General features: G+C 40.4%; 1 protein-coding gene across 3 annotated transcripts in view; it reads left to right on the forward strand.

The window, feature by feature from the left end:
* The window catches only part of LOC131821769 (hephaestin), a 145,025-nt gene that overhangs the window by 17,773 nt on the left and 113,451 nt on the right, over nt 1–13,801 (forward strand). For all 3 annotated transcript variants that reach the window (XM_059158072.1, XM_059158073.1, XM_059158074.1), the window contains exon 3: nt 472–716. In XM_059158072.1, coding sequence (XP_059014055.1) covers nt 472–716 — 245 coding nt within the window. The remainder of the gene's footprint in view (nt 1–471; nt 717–13,801) is intronic.

Below are 13,801 nucleotides of genomic sequence, written 5' to 3' on the forward strand. Positions count from 1 at the left end.
TATTTGGAGGTTAAAAGTGGTCAAATATTAGCATTTTAAATGTTTTTTTTTTTACAGTTTTTTGTTTATTTATTTGAGATATCGAAAGACACACACACGGAGATAGAGAGAAAGAGAGAGGGAGAAAGCAGGGGAAGGAGCAGAGGGAGAGGGAGAAGCAGACTCCCCACTGAGCAGGGAGCCCAATACAAGGGTCAATCTCAGGACCCTGGGATCACGACCCAAGCCAAAGGCAGGCACTTAACTGACTAAGCCACCCAGGTGCCCCAATTTTATGTGCCTTAATTTAATGCTTCCCATTGTCTAAAAGTTAGACTCTAACCTTCTGTGTTTTGGTCAGTACAATCTCGTTTTCTCTTGTTTTGCTTTAAACAAAAATCGTCATTTTTAGCCAGCTTCTTCTGGAAAAGAACTCTCCAGAGGTTTAAAGATGGTGGCAAAATTATGAGTCTTTCTCTTCTTCCTTCCCAGAGTAGCTTCCAGCTTCCTAAATTCTGACAAGAACCGCATAGGGAGCAGTTACAAGAAAACCATTTACAAGGAATACAGAGATGGCACATACATGGATGAAATGGTCCAGCCAGCTTGGTTGGGTTTCTTGGGACCAGTGTTGCAGGCTGAGGTGGGAGATGTCATCCTTATCCACCTGAAGAATTTTGCCTCTCGCCCCTACACCATACACCCCCATGGCGTTTTCTATGAAAAGGACTCAGAAGGTAAATCAGACCACCCTTTCTTTCTCCCTTTCACAATAGATACTGCATTTCTTTTACTAACATTTAAGAGAGAGGAGCTAGGAATGAAAATAGACTTTTTTCCTCTTTATTGATCTGAGGTGGCAGGGTCATTCCCAGAAAAACTGATAACTAATGTTATCACTTCTGCTGTTCATATGTTGTGGTTCTGGACAAGCCACTTCCCCTCTCTGGGCCTCGTATTTTTCATTAGGTATATGGAGATTCAATCTGTCTTTTATCATGAAGAATTACTTGAATGACATTTCCATAAAATAATTGGCTGTTCTTTGGAAAGAAGAGAGTGTGCTGTGAATATAAAGGGACACTATTCCAGTATCGTGTCTTCTGAAAGGTCCATTTCTTTTTCTTAAGAGCAGTTTACTAATATGTATCTCACACCCAGTGGCCTATAATAATGACACAACAGTGAGTGACTAATGTATGAAGGGAATCCAGGTTTTGACCGGCCCACTAATTCCTGTATAGCCTTGGACAAGTTAGTTTTCCTATTTTATCCTCCATAAAAAGGGTAAGTGGACCAACTGATTATTAAGTTGGTTTCATGTTTTTTAATTTAAAGTCTACTATAGTTAACGTATAGTGTTGTATTAGTTTCAGAAAAACAATACAGTGATTCAACAATTCCATACCTCAACTGGTGCTTATCACAAGTTCCCTCCTCAATTTTTATCACCTATTTCACACATCTCCCTACCCACCTCCCCTCTGGTAATCGTCAGTTTGTTCCCTGTAGCTAAGAGGTTTATAGCTATTTCTTGGTTTGTCTTTATTTTTCCCATTTGCTCATTTGATCTATGTCTTAAATTCTACATGTAAGTGAAATTATATGGTATTTTTCTTTCTCTGACTGACATATTTTGCTTAACATAATACTCTCTAGCTCCACTCACGTCTTTGCAAATGGCAATATTTCATTCTTTTGTATGACTAAATTATATTCCATTGTATATATATACACCTTACCCTTATCCGTTCATCAATGGATAGACACTTAGCTTGCTTCCATAATTTGGCTATTGTAAATCATGTCATAAACATAGGGGTGTTGGTAGCCCCTCCAAATTGGTATTTTGTATTTTAGAGGGTAAATACCTATTGGTGTAATTGCTGGATCATAGAGTAGTTCTATTTTTAATGTTAGGAGGAACTTAATTTGGCTTTAGATTACAGGGTGATGGATATTAAGGATGGCTCGGGTTGTGATGTGCACTGGGCATTATACATTACTAATGAATCATTGGACACTACATCAAAAACTAATGTGGCTAACTGAACATTATATATATATATATATGTGTGTGTGTGTGTGTGTGTGTGTGTGTATACATATATATATATATATATATAAATATATATATATAATCTTTTTTTTAACATATATTTTTATCCCCAGGGGTACAGGTCTGTGAATCGCCAGGTTTACACACTTCACAGCACTCACCAAAGCACATACCCTCCCCAATGTCCATAATCCCACCCCCTTCTCCCAAACCCCCTCCCCCCAGCAACCCTCAGTTTGTTTTGTGAGATTAAGAGTCACTTATGTTTTGTCTCCCTCCCAATCCCATCTTGTTTCATTGATTCTTCTCCTACCCACTTAAGCCCCCATGTTGCATCACCACTTCCTCATATCAGGGAGATCATATGATAGTTGTCTTTCTCTGCTTGACTTATTTCGCTAAGCATGATACGCTCTAGTTCCATCCATGTTGTCGCAAATGGCAAGATTTCATTTCTTTTGATGGCTGCATAGTATTCCATTGTGTATATATACCACATCTTCTTGATCCATTCATCTGTTGATGGACATCTAGGTTCTTTCCATAGTTTGGCTATTGTGGACATTGCTGCTATAAACATTCGGGTGCATGTGTCCCTTTGGATCACTACATTTGTATCTTTAGGGTAAATACCCAATAGTGCAATTGCTGGGTCATAGGGCAGTTCTATTTTCAACATTTTGAGGAACCTCCATGCTGTTTTCCAGAGTGGCTGCACCAGCTTGCATTCCCACCAACAGTGTAGGAGGGTTCCCCTTTCTCCGCATCCTCGCCAGCATCTGTCATTTCCTGACTTGTTGATTTTAGCCATTCTGATTGGTGTGAGGTGATATCTCATTGTGGTTTTGATTTGTATTTCCCTGATGCCGAGTGATATGGAGCACTTTTTCATGTGTCTGTTGGCCATCTGGATGTCTTCTTTGCAGAAATGTCTGTTCATGTCCTCTACCCATTTCTTGATTGGATTATTTGTTCTTTGGGTGTTGAGTTTGCTAAGTTCTTTATAGATTCTGGACACTAGTCCTTTATCTGATATGTCGTTTGCAAATATCTTCTCCCATTCTGTCAGTTGTCTTTTGATTTTGTTAACTGTTTCCTTTGCTGTGCAAAAGCTTTTGATCTTGATGAATCCCAATAGTTCATTGTTTCCCTTGCTTCCCTTGCCTTTTGCGTTGTTCCTAGGAAGATGTTGCTGCGGCAGAGGTCGAAGAGGTTGCTGCCCGTGTTCTCCTCAAGGATTTTGATGGATTCCTTTCGCACATTGAGGTCCTTCATCCATTTTGAGTCTATTTTTGTGTGTGGTGTAAGGAAATGTTCCAATTTCATTTTTCTGCATGTGGCTGTCCAATTTTCCCAGCACCATTTATTGAAGAGGCTGTCTTTTTTCCATTGGACATTCTTTCCTGCTTTGTCGAAGATTAGTTGACCATAGAGTTGAGGGTCTATTTCTGGGCTCTCTATTCTGTTCCATTGATCTATGTGTCTGTTTTTGGGCCAGTACCATGCTGTCTTGATGATGGCAGCTTTGTAATAGAGCTTGAAGTCCGGAATTGTGATGCCACCAACGTTGGCTTTCTTTTTCAATATCCCTTTGGCTATTCGAGGTCTTTTCTGGTTCCATATAAATTTTAGCATTATTTGTTCCATTTCTTTGAAAAAGATGGATGGTACTTTGATAGGAATTGCATTAAATGTGTAGATTGCTTTAGGTAGCATAGACATTTTCACAATATTTATTCTTCCAATCCAGGAGCATGGATCATTTTTCCATTTCTTTGTGTCTTCCTCAATTTCTTTCATGATTACTTTATAGTTTTCTGAGTATAGATTCTGTGTCTCTTTGGTTAGGTTTATTCCTAGGTATCTTATGGTTTTGGATGCAATTGTAAATGGGATTAACTCCTTAATATCTCTTTCTTCTGTCTTGCTGTTGGTGTAGAGAAATGCAACTGATTTCTGTGCATTGATTTTATATCCTGACACTTTACTGAATTCCTGTATAAGTTCTAGCAGTTTTGGAGTTGAGTCTTTTGGGTTTTCCTCATATAGTATCATATCATCTGCAAAGAGTGATAATGTGACTTCTTCTTTGCCGATTTGGATGCCTTTAATTTCCTTTTGTTGTCTGATTGCTGAGGCTAGGACCTCTAGTACGATGCTGAATACCAGTGGTGATAATGGACATCCCTGCCGTGTTCCTGACCTTAGCGGAAAAGCTTTCAGTTTTTCTCCATTGAGAATGATATTTGCGGTGGGTTTTTCATAGATGGCTTTGATGATATTGAGGTATGTGCCCTCTATCCCTACACTTTGAAGAGTTTTGACCAGGAAGGGATGCTGCACTTTGTCAAATGCTTTTTCAGCATCTATTGAGAGTATCATATGGTTCTTGTTCTTTCTTTTATTGATGTGCTGTATCACATTGACTGATTTGCGGATGTTGAACCAACCTTGCAGCCCTGGAATAAATCCAACTTGGTCGTGGTGAATAATCCTTTTAATGTACTGTTGAATCCTATTGGCTAGTATTTTGTTGAGTACTTTCGCATCTGTGTTCATCAAGGATATGGGTCTATAGCTCTCTTTTTTGGTGGGATCCTTGTCTGGTTTTGGGATCAAGGTGATGCTGGCCTCATAAAATGAGTTTGGAAGTTTTCCTTCCATTTCTATTTTTTGGAACAGTTTCAGGAGAATAGGAATTAGTTCTTCTTTAAATGTTTGGTAGAATTCCCCCGGAAAGCCGTCTGGCCCTGGGCTTTTGTTTGTTTGGAGATTTTTAATGACTGTTTCAATCTCCTTACTGGTTATGGGTCTGTTCAGGCTTTCTATTTCTTCCTGGTTCAGTTGTGGTAGTTTATATGTTTCTAGGAATGCATCCATTTCTTCCAGATTGTCAAATTTATTGCCGTAGAGTTGCTCATAGTATGTTCTTATAATAGTTTGTATTTCTTTGGTGTTAGTTGTGATCTCTCCTCTTTCATTCATGATTTTATTTATTTGGGTCCTTTCTTTTTTCATTTTGATAAGTCGGGCCAGGGGTTTATCAATTTTATTAATTCTTTCAAAGAACCAGCTCCTAGTTTCGTTGATTTGTTCTATTGTTTTTTGGTTTCTATTTCATTGATTTCTGCTCTGATCTTTATGATTTCTCTTCTCCTGCTGGGCTTAGGGTTTCTTTCTTGTTCTTTCTCCAGCTCCTTTAGGTGTAGGGTTAGGTTGTGTACCTGAGACCAATCTTGTTTCTTGAGAAAGGCTTGTACCGCTATATATTTTCCTCTCAGGACTGCCTTTGTTGTGTCCCACAGATTTTGAACCGTTGTATTTTCATTATCATTTGTTTCCATGATTTTTTTCAATTCTTCTTTAATTTCCCGGTTGACCCATTCATTCTTTAGAAGGATACTGTTTAGTCTCCATGTATTTGGGTTCTTTCCAAATTTTCTTTTCTGGTTGAGTTCTAGCTTTAGAGCATTGTGGTCTGAAAATATGCAGGGAATGATCCCAATCTTTTGATACCGGTTGAGTCCTGATTTAGGACCGAGGATGTGATCTATTCTGGAGAATGTTCCATGTGCACTAGAGAAGAATGTGTATTCTGTTGCTTGGGGATGAAATATTCTGAATATATCTGTGATGTCCATCTGGTCCAGTGTGTCATTTAAGGCTTTTATTTCCTTGCTGATCTTTTGCTTGGATGACCTGTCCATTTCAGTGAGGGGAGTGTTAAAGTCCCCTACTATTATTGTATTATTGTTGATGTGTTTCTTTGATTTTGTTATTAATTTGTTTATATAGTTGGCTGCTCCCACGTTGGGGGCATAGATATTTAAAATTGTTAAATCTTCTTGTTGGACAGACCCTTTGAGTATGATATAGTGTCCTTCCTCATCTCTTATGATAGTCTTTGGCTTAAAATCTAATTGATCTGATATAAGGATTGCCACTCCTGCTTTCTTCTGATGTCCATTAGCATGGTAAATTCTTTTCCCCCCCCTCACTTTAAATCTGGAGGTGTCTTCGGGCTTAAAATGAGTTTCTTGGAGGCAACATATAGATGGGTTGTGTTTTTTTATCCATTCTGATAGCCTGTGTCTTTTGACAGGGGCATTTAGCCCATTCACATTCAGGGTAACTATTGAGAGATATGAATTTAGTGCCATTGTATTGCCTGTAAGGTGATGTTACTGTATATGGTCTCTGTTCCTTTCTGATCTACCACTTGGAGGCTCTCTCTTTGCTTAGAGGACCCCTTTCAATATTTCCTGTAGAGCTGGTTTGGTATTTGCAAATTCTTTCAGTTTTTGTTTGTCCTGGAAGCTTTTAATCTCTCCTTCTATTTTCAATGATAGCCTAGCTGGATATAGTATTCTTGGCTGCATGTTTTTCTCGTTTAGTGCTCTGAAAATATCATGCCAGCTCTTTCTGGCCTGCTATGTCTCTGTGGATAAGTCAGCTGCCAATCTAATATTTTTACCATTGTATGTTACAGACTTCTTTTCCCTGGCTGCTTTCAGGATTTTCTCTTTGTCACTGAGACTTGTAAATTTTACTATTAGGTGACGGGGTGTCGGCCTATTCTTATTGATTTTGAGGGGCGATCTCTGAACCTCCTGAATTTTGATGCTCATTCCCTTTGCCATATTGGGGAAATTCTCCCCATTAATTCTTTCCAGTATACCTTCTGCTCCCCTCTCTCTTTCTTCTTCTTCTGGAATCCCAATTATTCTAATGTTGTTTCGTCTTATGGTGTCACTTATCTCTCGAATTCTCCCCTCGTGGTCCAGTAGCTGTTTGTCCCTCTTTTGCTCAGCTTCTTTATTCTCTGTCATTTGGTCTTCTATATCACTAAATCTTTCTTCTGCCTCATTTATCCTAGCAGTTAGAGCCTCCAATTTTGATTGCACCTCATTAATAGATTTTTTGATTTCACCTTGGTTAGATTTTAGTTCTTTTATTTCTCCAGAAAGGGCTTTTATATCTCTCGAGAGGGTTTCTCTAATATCTTCCATGCCTTTTTCGAGCCCATGTAGAACCTTGAGAATTGTCATTCTGAACTCTAGATCTGACATATTACCGATGTCTGTATTGATTAGGTCCCTAGCTTTCGGTACTACCTCTTGTTCTTTTTTTTGTGTTGAATTTTTCCATCTTGTCATTTTGTCCAGATAAGAGTAAATGAAGGGGCAAGTAAAATACTAAAAGGGTGGCAACAACCCCAGGAAAATATGCTTTAACCAAATTAGAAGAGATCCAAAATTGTGAGTGGGGAGAAAGGGGATAAAAAGAGATTCAAAAAGGAAGAAGGAAAAAAAAAAGAAAAAAGAAAAAAAAAAGAAAAGAAAAGAATTTTTTAAAAAAGAAAACACCTAAGAAAAATGTAAAAAAGAAAAAAAATATATATATTAGATAAACTAGTAAAAAATCGTTAAAAAAGAAAAAGGTAACAGTTAAAAAAAAAAATTTTTACCCGAAGGCGAGAATAAAAAAAAAAAAAAAATGAAAAAGAAAAAATTAAGTTAACTGCAAGACTAAAAAAAAATCACACTAAAAAAGCCATGAGTTCCGTGCTTGGCTTTCTCCTCCTCTGGAATTCTGCTGCTCTCCTTGGTATTGAAACCGCACTCCTTGGTAGGTGAACTTGGTCTCGGCTGGATTTCTTATTGATCTTCTGGGGGAGGGGCCTGTTGTAGTGATTCTCAAGTGTCTTTGCCCCAGGCGGAATTACACCGCCCTTACCCGGGGCCGGGGTGAGTAATCTGCTCGGGTTTGCTTTCAGGAGCTTTTGTTCCCTGAGCGCTTTCCGTAGAGTTCCGGAGGACGGGAATACAAATGGCGGCCTCCTGGTCTCCAGCCCGGAGGAGCCGAGAGCCCAGGGCCCCACTCCTCAGTGTGCCCTCAGAGAACAGCGCCCAGTTACTCCCGTCTGCCTGACCTCAGGCCGTGCTCCGAGCTCACCGAGCCTGCGACCAGTTCAAGGTAACACCGAGCTGTGAGCTTACTGTCGGCTCTTTCTCTGTAGCCGGCTTTCCTGTTCCAATAGCCGCAAGCTCTGCGACACTCAGACACTCCCGATCCTTCTGTGACCCTGCGGGACCTGAGGCCACGCTGACCCCGCGTGGGCTTCGCCCCGGTTTAGCCTCTGGAGCGATGTCCCTCAGCAGAACAGACTTTTAAATGTCCTGATTTTGTGCGTGGTTGCTCCGCCGCTTGCCGGGAGCCGGCCCCTCCCCCCGGTGTCTATCTTCCCGTCGCTTTGGATTCACTTCTCCGCCGGTCCTACCTTTCAGAAAGTGGTTGTTTTTCTGTTTCCAGAATTGCTGTTCTTCTTCTCTTCGATCTGCTGATGGATTTTCAGGTATTTGCAATCTTTAGATAAGCTATCTAGCTGATCTCCGGCTAGCTGAAGCAGTCTCAGCTTGCTACTTCTCCGCCATCTTGACTCCTCCCCCTATATATATAATCTTTTTAAAAGATTGAAATTCTGGGTGGGCCAGGCCAAAGCGCGCCGCCATGCTGGCTGCAAAGCAGCAGTTCTCCGGAGCCAGCTGGCGCTCCAGGTAGCAGCCACACAGCCCCAGCGCCTCAGTCACCTGCAGGTAGCTGGGGGCCTCCAGCGTGACTTCCACCGTGTCCATGGACAGTGGCAGCCAGGCCGTATAAATGAAATCCAGCAAGCGCTGCAGGCCGGCCGCCAACATAACGTGTATGTGGATCATGCTGGCCCTGGATTCCTGGGTGTGGCTCTTGAACAGAGCCCTGAAGTAGTCGCTGGAACATGCGAGCAGAGCAGCGACGTATGCGCCCGGAACTCGGTGCCCTCAGCATCCAGCATCACGTCGCACAGGAAGCCCTCAGTGCACAGGGCCTGATAGCCGGAGGAGGAGTCAAGATGGCAGAGAAGTAGCAGGCTGAGACTACTTCAGCTAGCAGGAGATGAGCTAGATAGCTTATATAAGGTTGCAAACACCTGCAAATCCATCAGCAGATCGAAGAGAAGAAGAACAGCAATTCTAGAAACAGAAAAACAACCACTTTCTGAAAGGTAGTACTGGCGGAGAAGTGAATCCAAAGCGTTGGGAAGATAGACCCCGGGGGGAGGGGCTGGGTCCTGGCTAGCGGCGGAGCAACGGAGCACAAAATCAGGACTTTGAAAAGTCTGTTCCACTGAGGGACATCGCTCCAGAGGCTAAACCAGGGCAAAGCTCACATGGGGTCAGCGTGGCCTCAGGTCCCATAGGGCAGAAGGATTGGGGGTGTCTGAGTGTCGCAGAGCTTGCAGGTATTGGAATGGAAAAGCCGGCTACAGAGACAGAGCTGACAGTAAGCTCACAGCTCGGTGTTACCTTGAACAGGCCACAGGCTCAGTGAGCTCGGAGCACAGCCGGAGTTCAGGCAGACCGGAGTTACTGGGCGCTGTTCGCTGAGGATGCACTGAGGAGTGGGGCCCCGGGCTCTCGGCTCCTCTGAGCCAGAGACCAGGAGGCCGCCATTTGTATTCCCATCCTCTGGAACTCTACGGAAAGCGCTCAAGGAACAAAAGCTCCTGAAAGCAAATACCCGAGCCGATACTCAGCCCGGCCCCTGGTAAGGGTGGTGAAATTCCGCCTGTGGCAAAGACACTTGAGAATCACTACAACAGGCCCCTCCCCCAGAAGATTAACATGAAATCCAGCCAAGACCAAGTTCACCTACCAAGGAGTGCAGTTTTAATAACAAGGAGAGCAGCAGAATTCCAGAGGAGGAGAAAGCAAAGCACGGAACTCATGGCTATCTCCCTGAGATTTTTTAGTCTTGAAGTTAATTTATTTTTGTCTTTTCATTTTTATTCTCTTCTTCTGCTAATTTTTTTAACCTTTACCCTTTTCTTTTTTAACGTTTTTTAACTAGTTTATGTAATATATATATAAATATATTTTTTTTCTTTTTTATACTTTTCTTTATTTGTTTTCTTTTTTTAATTCTTTTATTTTCTTTCTTTTTCTCTCTTTCTTTTTGAACCCCTTTTTATCCCCTTTCTCCCCAGTCACGATTTGGGATCTCTTCTGATTTGGTTAAAGCATATTTTCCTATGGTTGTTGCCACCCTTTTAGTATTTTACTTGCTCCTTCATATACTCTTACCTGGACAAAATGACAAGGCGGAAAAATTCACCACCAAAAAAAAAAAAAAAAAAAAAAAAGTACAAGATGCAGTACTGAAGGCTAGGGACCTAATCAATACAGACATTGGTAATATGTCAGATCTAGAGTTCAGAATGACAATTCTCAAGGTTCTACATGGGCTCGAAAAAGGCATGGAAGATATTAGAGAAACCCTATCTGGAGATATAAAATCTCTGTCTGGAGAAATAAAAGAAATAAAATCTAACCAAGTTGAAATCAAAAAAGCTATTAATGAGGTGCAATCAAAAACGGAGGTTCTCACTGCTAGGATAAATGAGGCAGAAGAAAGAATTAGTGATATAGAAGACCAAATGACAGAGAATAGGGAGCTGAGCAAAAGAGGAACAAACAGCTACTGGACCACGAGGGGAGAATTTGAGAGATAAGTGACACCATAAGATGAAACAACATTCGAATAATTGGGATTCCAGAAGAAGAAGAAAGAGAAAGGGGAGAAGAAGGTATACTGGAGAGAATTATTGGGGAGAATTTCCCCAATATGGCAAAGGGAATGAGCATGAAAATTCAGGAGGTTCAGAGAATGCCCCTCAAAAGCAATAAGAATAGGCCCACACCCCATCACCTAACAGTAAAATTTACAAGCCTTAGTGACAAAGAGAGAATCCTGAGAGCTGCCCAGGAAAAGAAGTCTGTATCATAAAATGGTAAAAATATTAGATTGGTAGCTGACTTATCCACGGAGACCTGGCAGGCAAGAAAGAGCTGGCATGATGTTTTCAGAGCACTAAACGAGAAAATCATGCGGACAAGAATACTATATCCGGCTAGGCTATCATTGAAAATAGGAGAGATTAAAAGCTTCCAGGACAAACAGAAACGGAAAGAATTTGCAAACACCAAGCCAGCTCTACAGGAAATATTGGAAGGGGTCCTCTAAGCAGAGAGAGAGCCTACAAGTGGTAGATCAGAAAGGAACAGAGACAATATACAGTAACAGGACCCTTACAGGCAAAATAATGGCAATAAATTCATATCTCTCTATAGTTACCCTGAATGGTAATGGGCTAAATGCCCCAATCTAAAGACACAGAGTATCAGAATGGATACAAAACCAAAACCCATCTATATGTTGCCTCCAAGAAACACATTTTAAGCCTGAAGACACCTCCAGATTGAAATTGAGTGGATGGAAAAGAATTTATCATTCTAATGGACATCAGAAGAAAGCAGGATTGGCAATCCTTATATCAGATCAATTAGATTTTAAGCCAAAGACTATAATAAGAGATGAGGAAGGCCACTATATCATACTCAAAGGGTCTGTCCAACAAGAAGATCTAACAATTTTAAATATCTATGCCCACAACGTGGGAGCAGCCAAATATATAAACCAATTAATAACAAAATCAAAGAAACACATCAACAATAATACAATGATAGTAGGGAAATTTAACACTCCCCTCACTGAAATGGACAGATCATCCAAGCAAAAGATCAGCAAGGAAATTAAGGCCTTAAAGGACACACTGGACCAGATGGACATCACAAATATATTCAGAACATTCCATCCCATATCAACAGAATACACATTCTTCTCTAGTGCACATGGAACATTCATCAGAATGTTCAAATCACAGTCAATCACATCCTCGATCCTAAGACAGGACTCAACTGGTATCAAAAGATTGGAATCATTCCCTGCACATTTTCAGACCACAATGCTCTGAAGCTAGAACTCAACCACAAGAGGAAGTTTGGGAAGAACACAAATACATGGAGACTAAACAGCATCCTTCTAAAGAATGAATGGGTCAACCAGGAAATTAAAGAAAAATTGAAAAAAATCATGGAAACAAATGATTCAAAATCTGTGGGACACAACAAAGGCAGTCCTGAGAGGAAGATATAAAGCGGTACAAGCCTTTCTCAAGAAACAAGAAAGGTCTCAGGTACACAACCTAACCCTACACCTAAAGGAGCTGGAGAAAGAACAGGAAAGAAACCCTAAGCCCAGCAGGAGAAGAGAAATCGTAAAGATCAGAGCAGAAATCAATGAAATAGAAACCAAAAAAAACAATACAGCAAATCAACGAAACTAGGAGCTGGTTCTTTGAAAGAATTAATAAAATTGATAAACCCTTGGCCAGAATTATCAAAAAGAAAAGAGAAAGGACCCAAATAAATAAAATCATGAATGCAAGAGGAGAGATCACAACTAACACCAAAGAAATACAAACTATTATAAGAACATACTATGAGAAATTCTACGCCAATAAATTTGAAAATCTGGAAGAAGTGGATGCATTGCTAGAAACATATAAACTACCACAACTCAACCAGGAAGAAATAGAAAGCCTGAACAGACCCATAACCAGGAACGAGATTGAAACAGTCCTTAAAAATCTCCAAACAAACAAAAGCCCAGGGCCAGATGGCTTCCCGGGGGAATTCTACCAAACATATAAAGAAAAACTAATTCCTATTCTCCTGAAACTGTTCCAAAAAATAGAAATGGAAGGATAACTTCCAAACTCATTTTATGAGGCCAGCATCACCTTGATCCCCAAACCAGACAAGGATCCCATCAAAAAAGAGAGCTATAAACCAGTATCCTTGATGAACAGAGATGCGAAAATTCTCACCAAAATACTAGTCAATAGGATTCAACAGTACATTAAAAGGATTATTCACCACGACCAAGTGGGATTTATTCCAGGGCTGCAAGGTTGGTTCAACATCCGCAAATCAGTCAATGTGATACAGCACATCAATAAAAGAAAGAACAAGAGCCATATGATACTCTCAATAGATGCTGAAAAAGCATTTGACAAAGTGCAGCATCCCTTCCTGGTCAAAACTCTTCAAAGTGTAGGGATAGAGGGCACATACCTCAATATCATCAAAGCCATCTATGAAAAACCCACCGCAAATATCATCCTCAATGGAGAAAACCTGAAAGCTTTTCCACTAAGGTCAGGAACACGGCAGGGATGTCCATTATCACCACTGCTATTCAACATAGTACTAGAAGTCCTAGCCTCAGCAATCAGACAACAAAAGGAAATTAAAAGCATCCAAATCGGTAAAGAAGAAGTCAAGTTATCACTCTTCGCAGATGATATGATACTATATGAGGAAAACCCAAAAGACTCCACTCCAAAACTGCTAGAACTTGTCCAGCAATTCAGTAAAGTGTCAGGATATAAAATCAATGCACAGAAATCAGTTGCATTTCTCTACACCAACAACAAGACAGAAGAAAGAGAAATTAAGGAGTCAATCCCATTTACAATTGCACCCCAAACCAGAAGATACCTAGGAATAAACCTAACCAAAGAGGCACAGAATCTATACTCAGAAATCTATAAAGTACTCATGAAAGAAATTGAGGAAGACACAAAGAAATGGAAAAATGTTCCATGCTCCTGGATTGGAAGAATAAATATTGTGAAAATGTCTATGCTACCTAAAGCAATCTACACATTTAATTCCATTCCTATCAAAGTACCATCCATCTTTTTCAAAGAAATGAAACAAATAATTCTAAAATTTATATGGAACCAGAAAAGACCTCGAATACCCAAAGGAATATTAAAAAAGAAAGCCAAAGTTGGTGGTATCACCATTCCAGCCTACAGGA

This window comes from Mustela lutreola, chromosome X, assembly GCF_030435805.1.
Source record: "Mustela lutreola isolate mMusLut2 chromosome X, mMusLut2.pri, whole genome shotgun sequence".
Classification (NCBI taxonomy): domain Eukaryota; kingdom Metazoa; phylum Chordata; class Mammalia; order Carnivora; family Mustelidae; genus Mustela; species Mustela lutreola.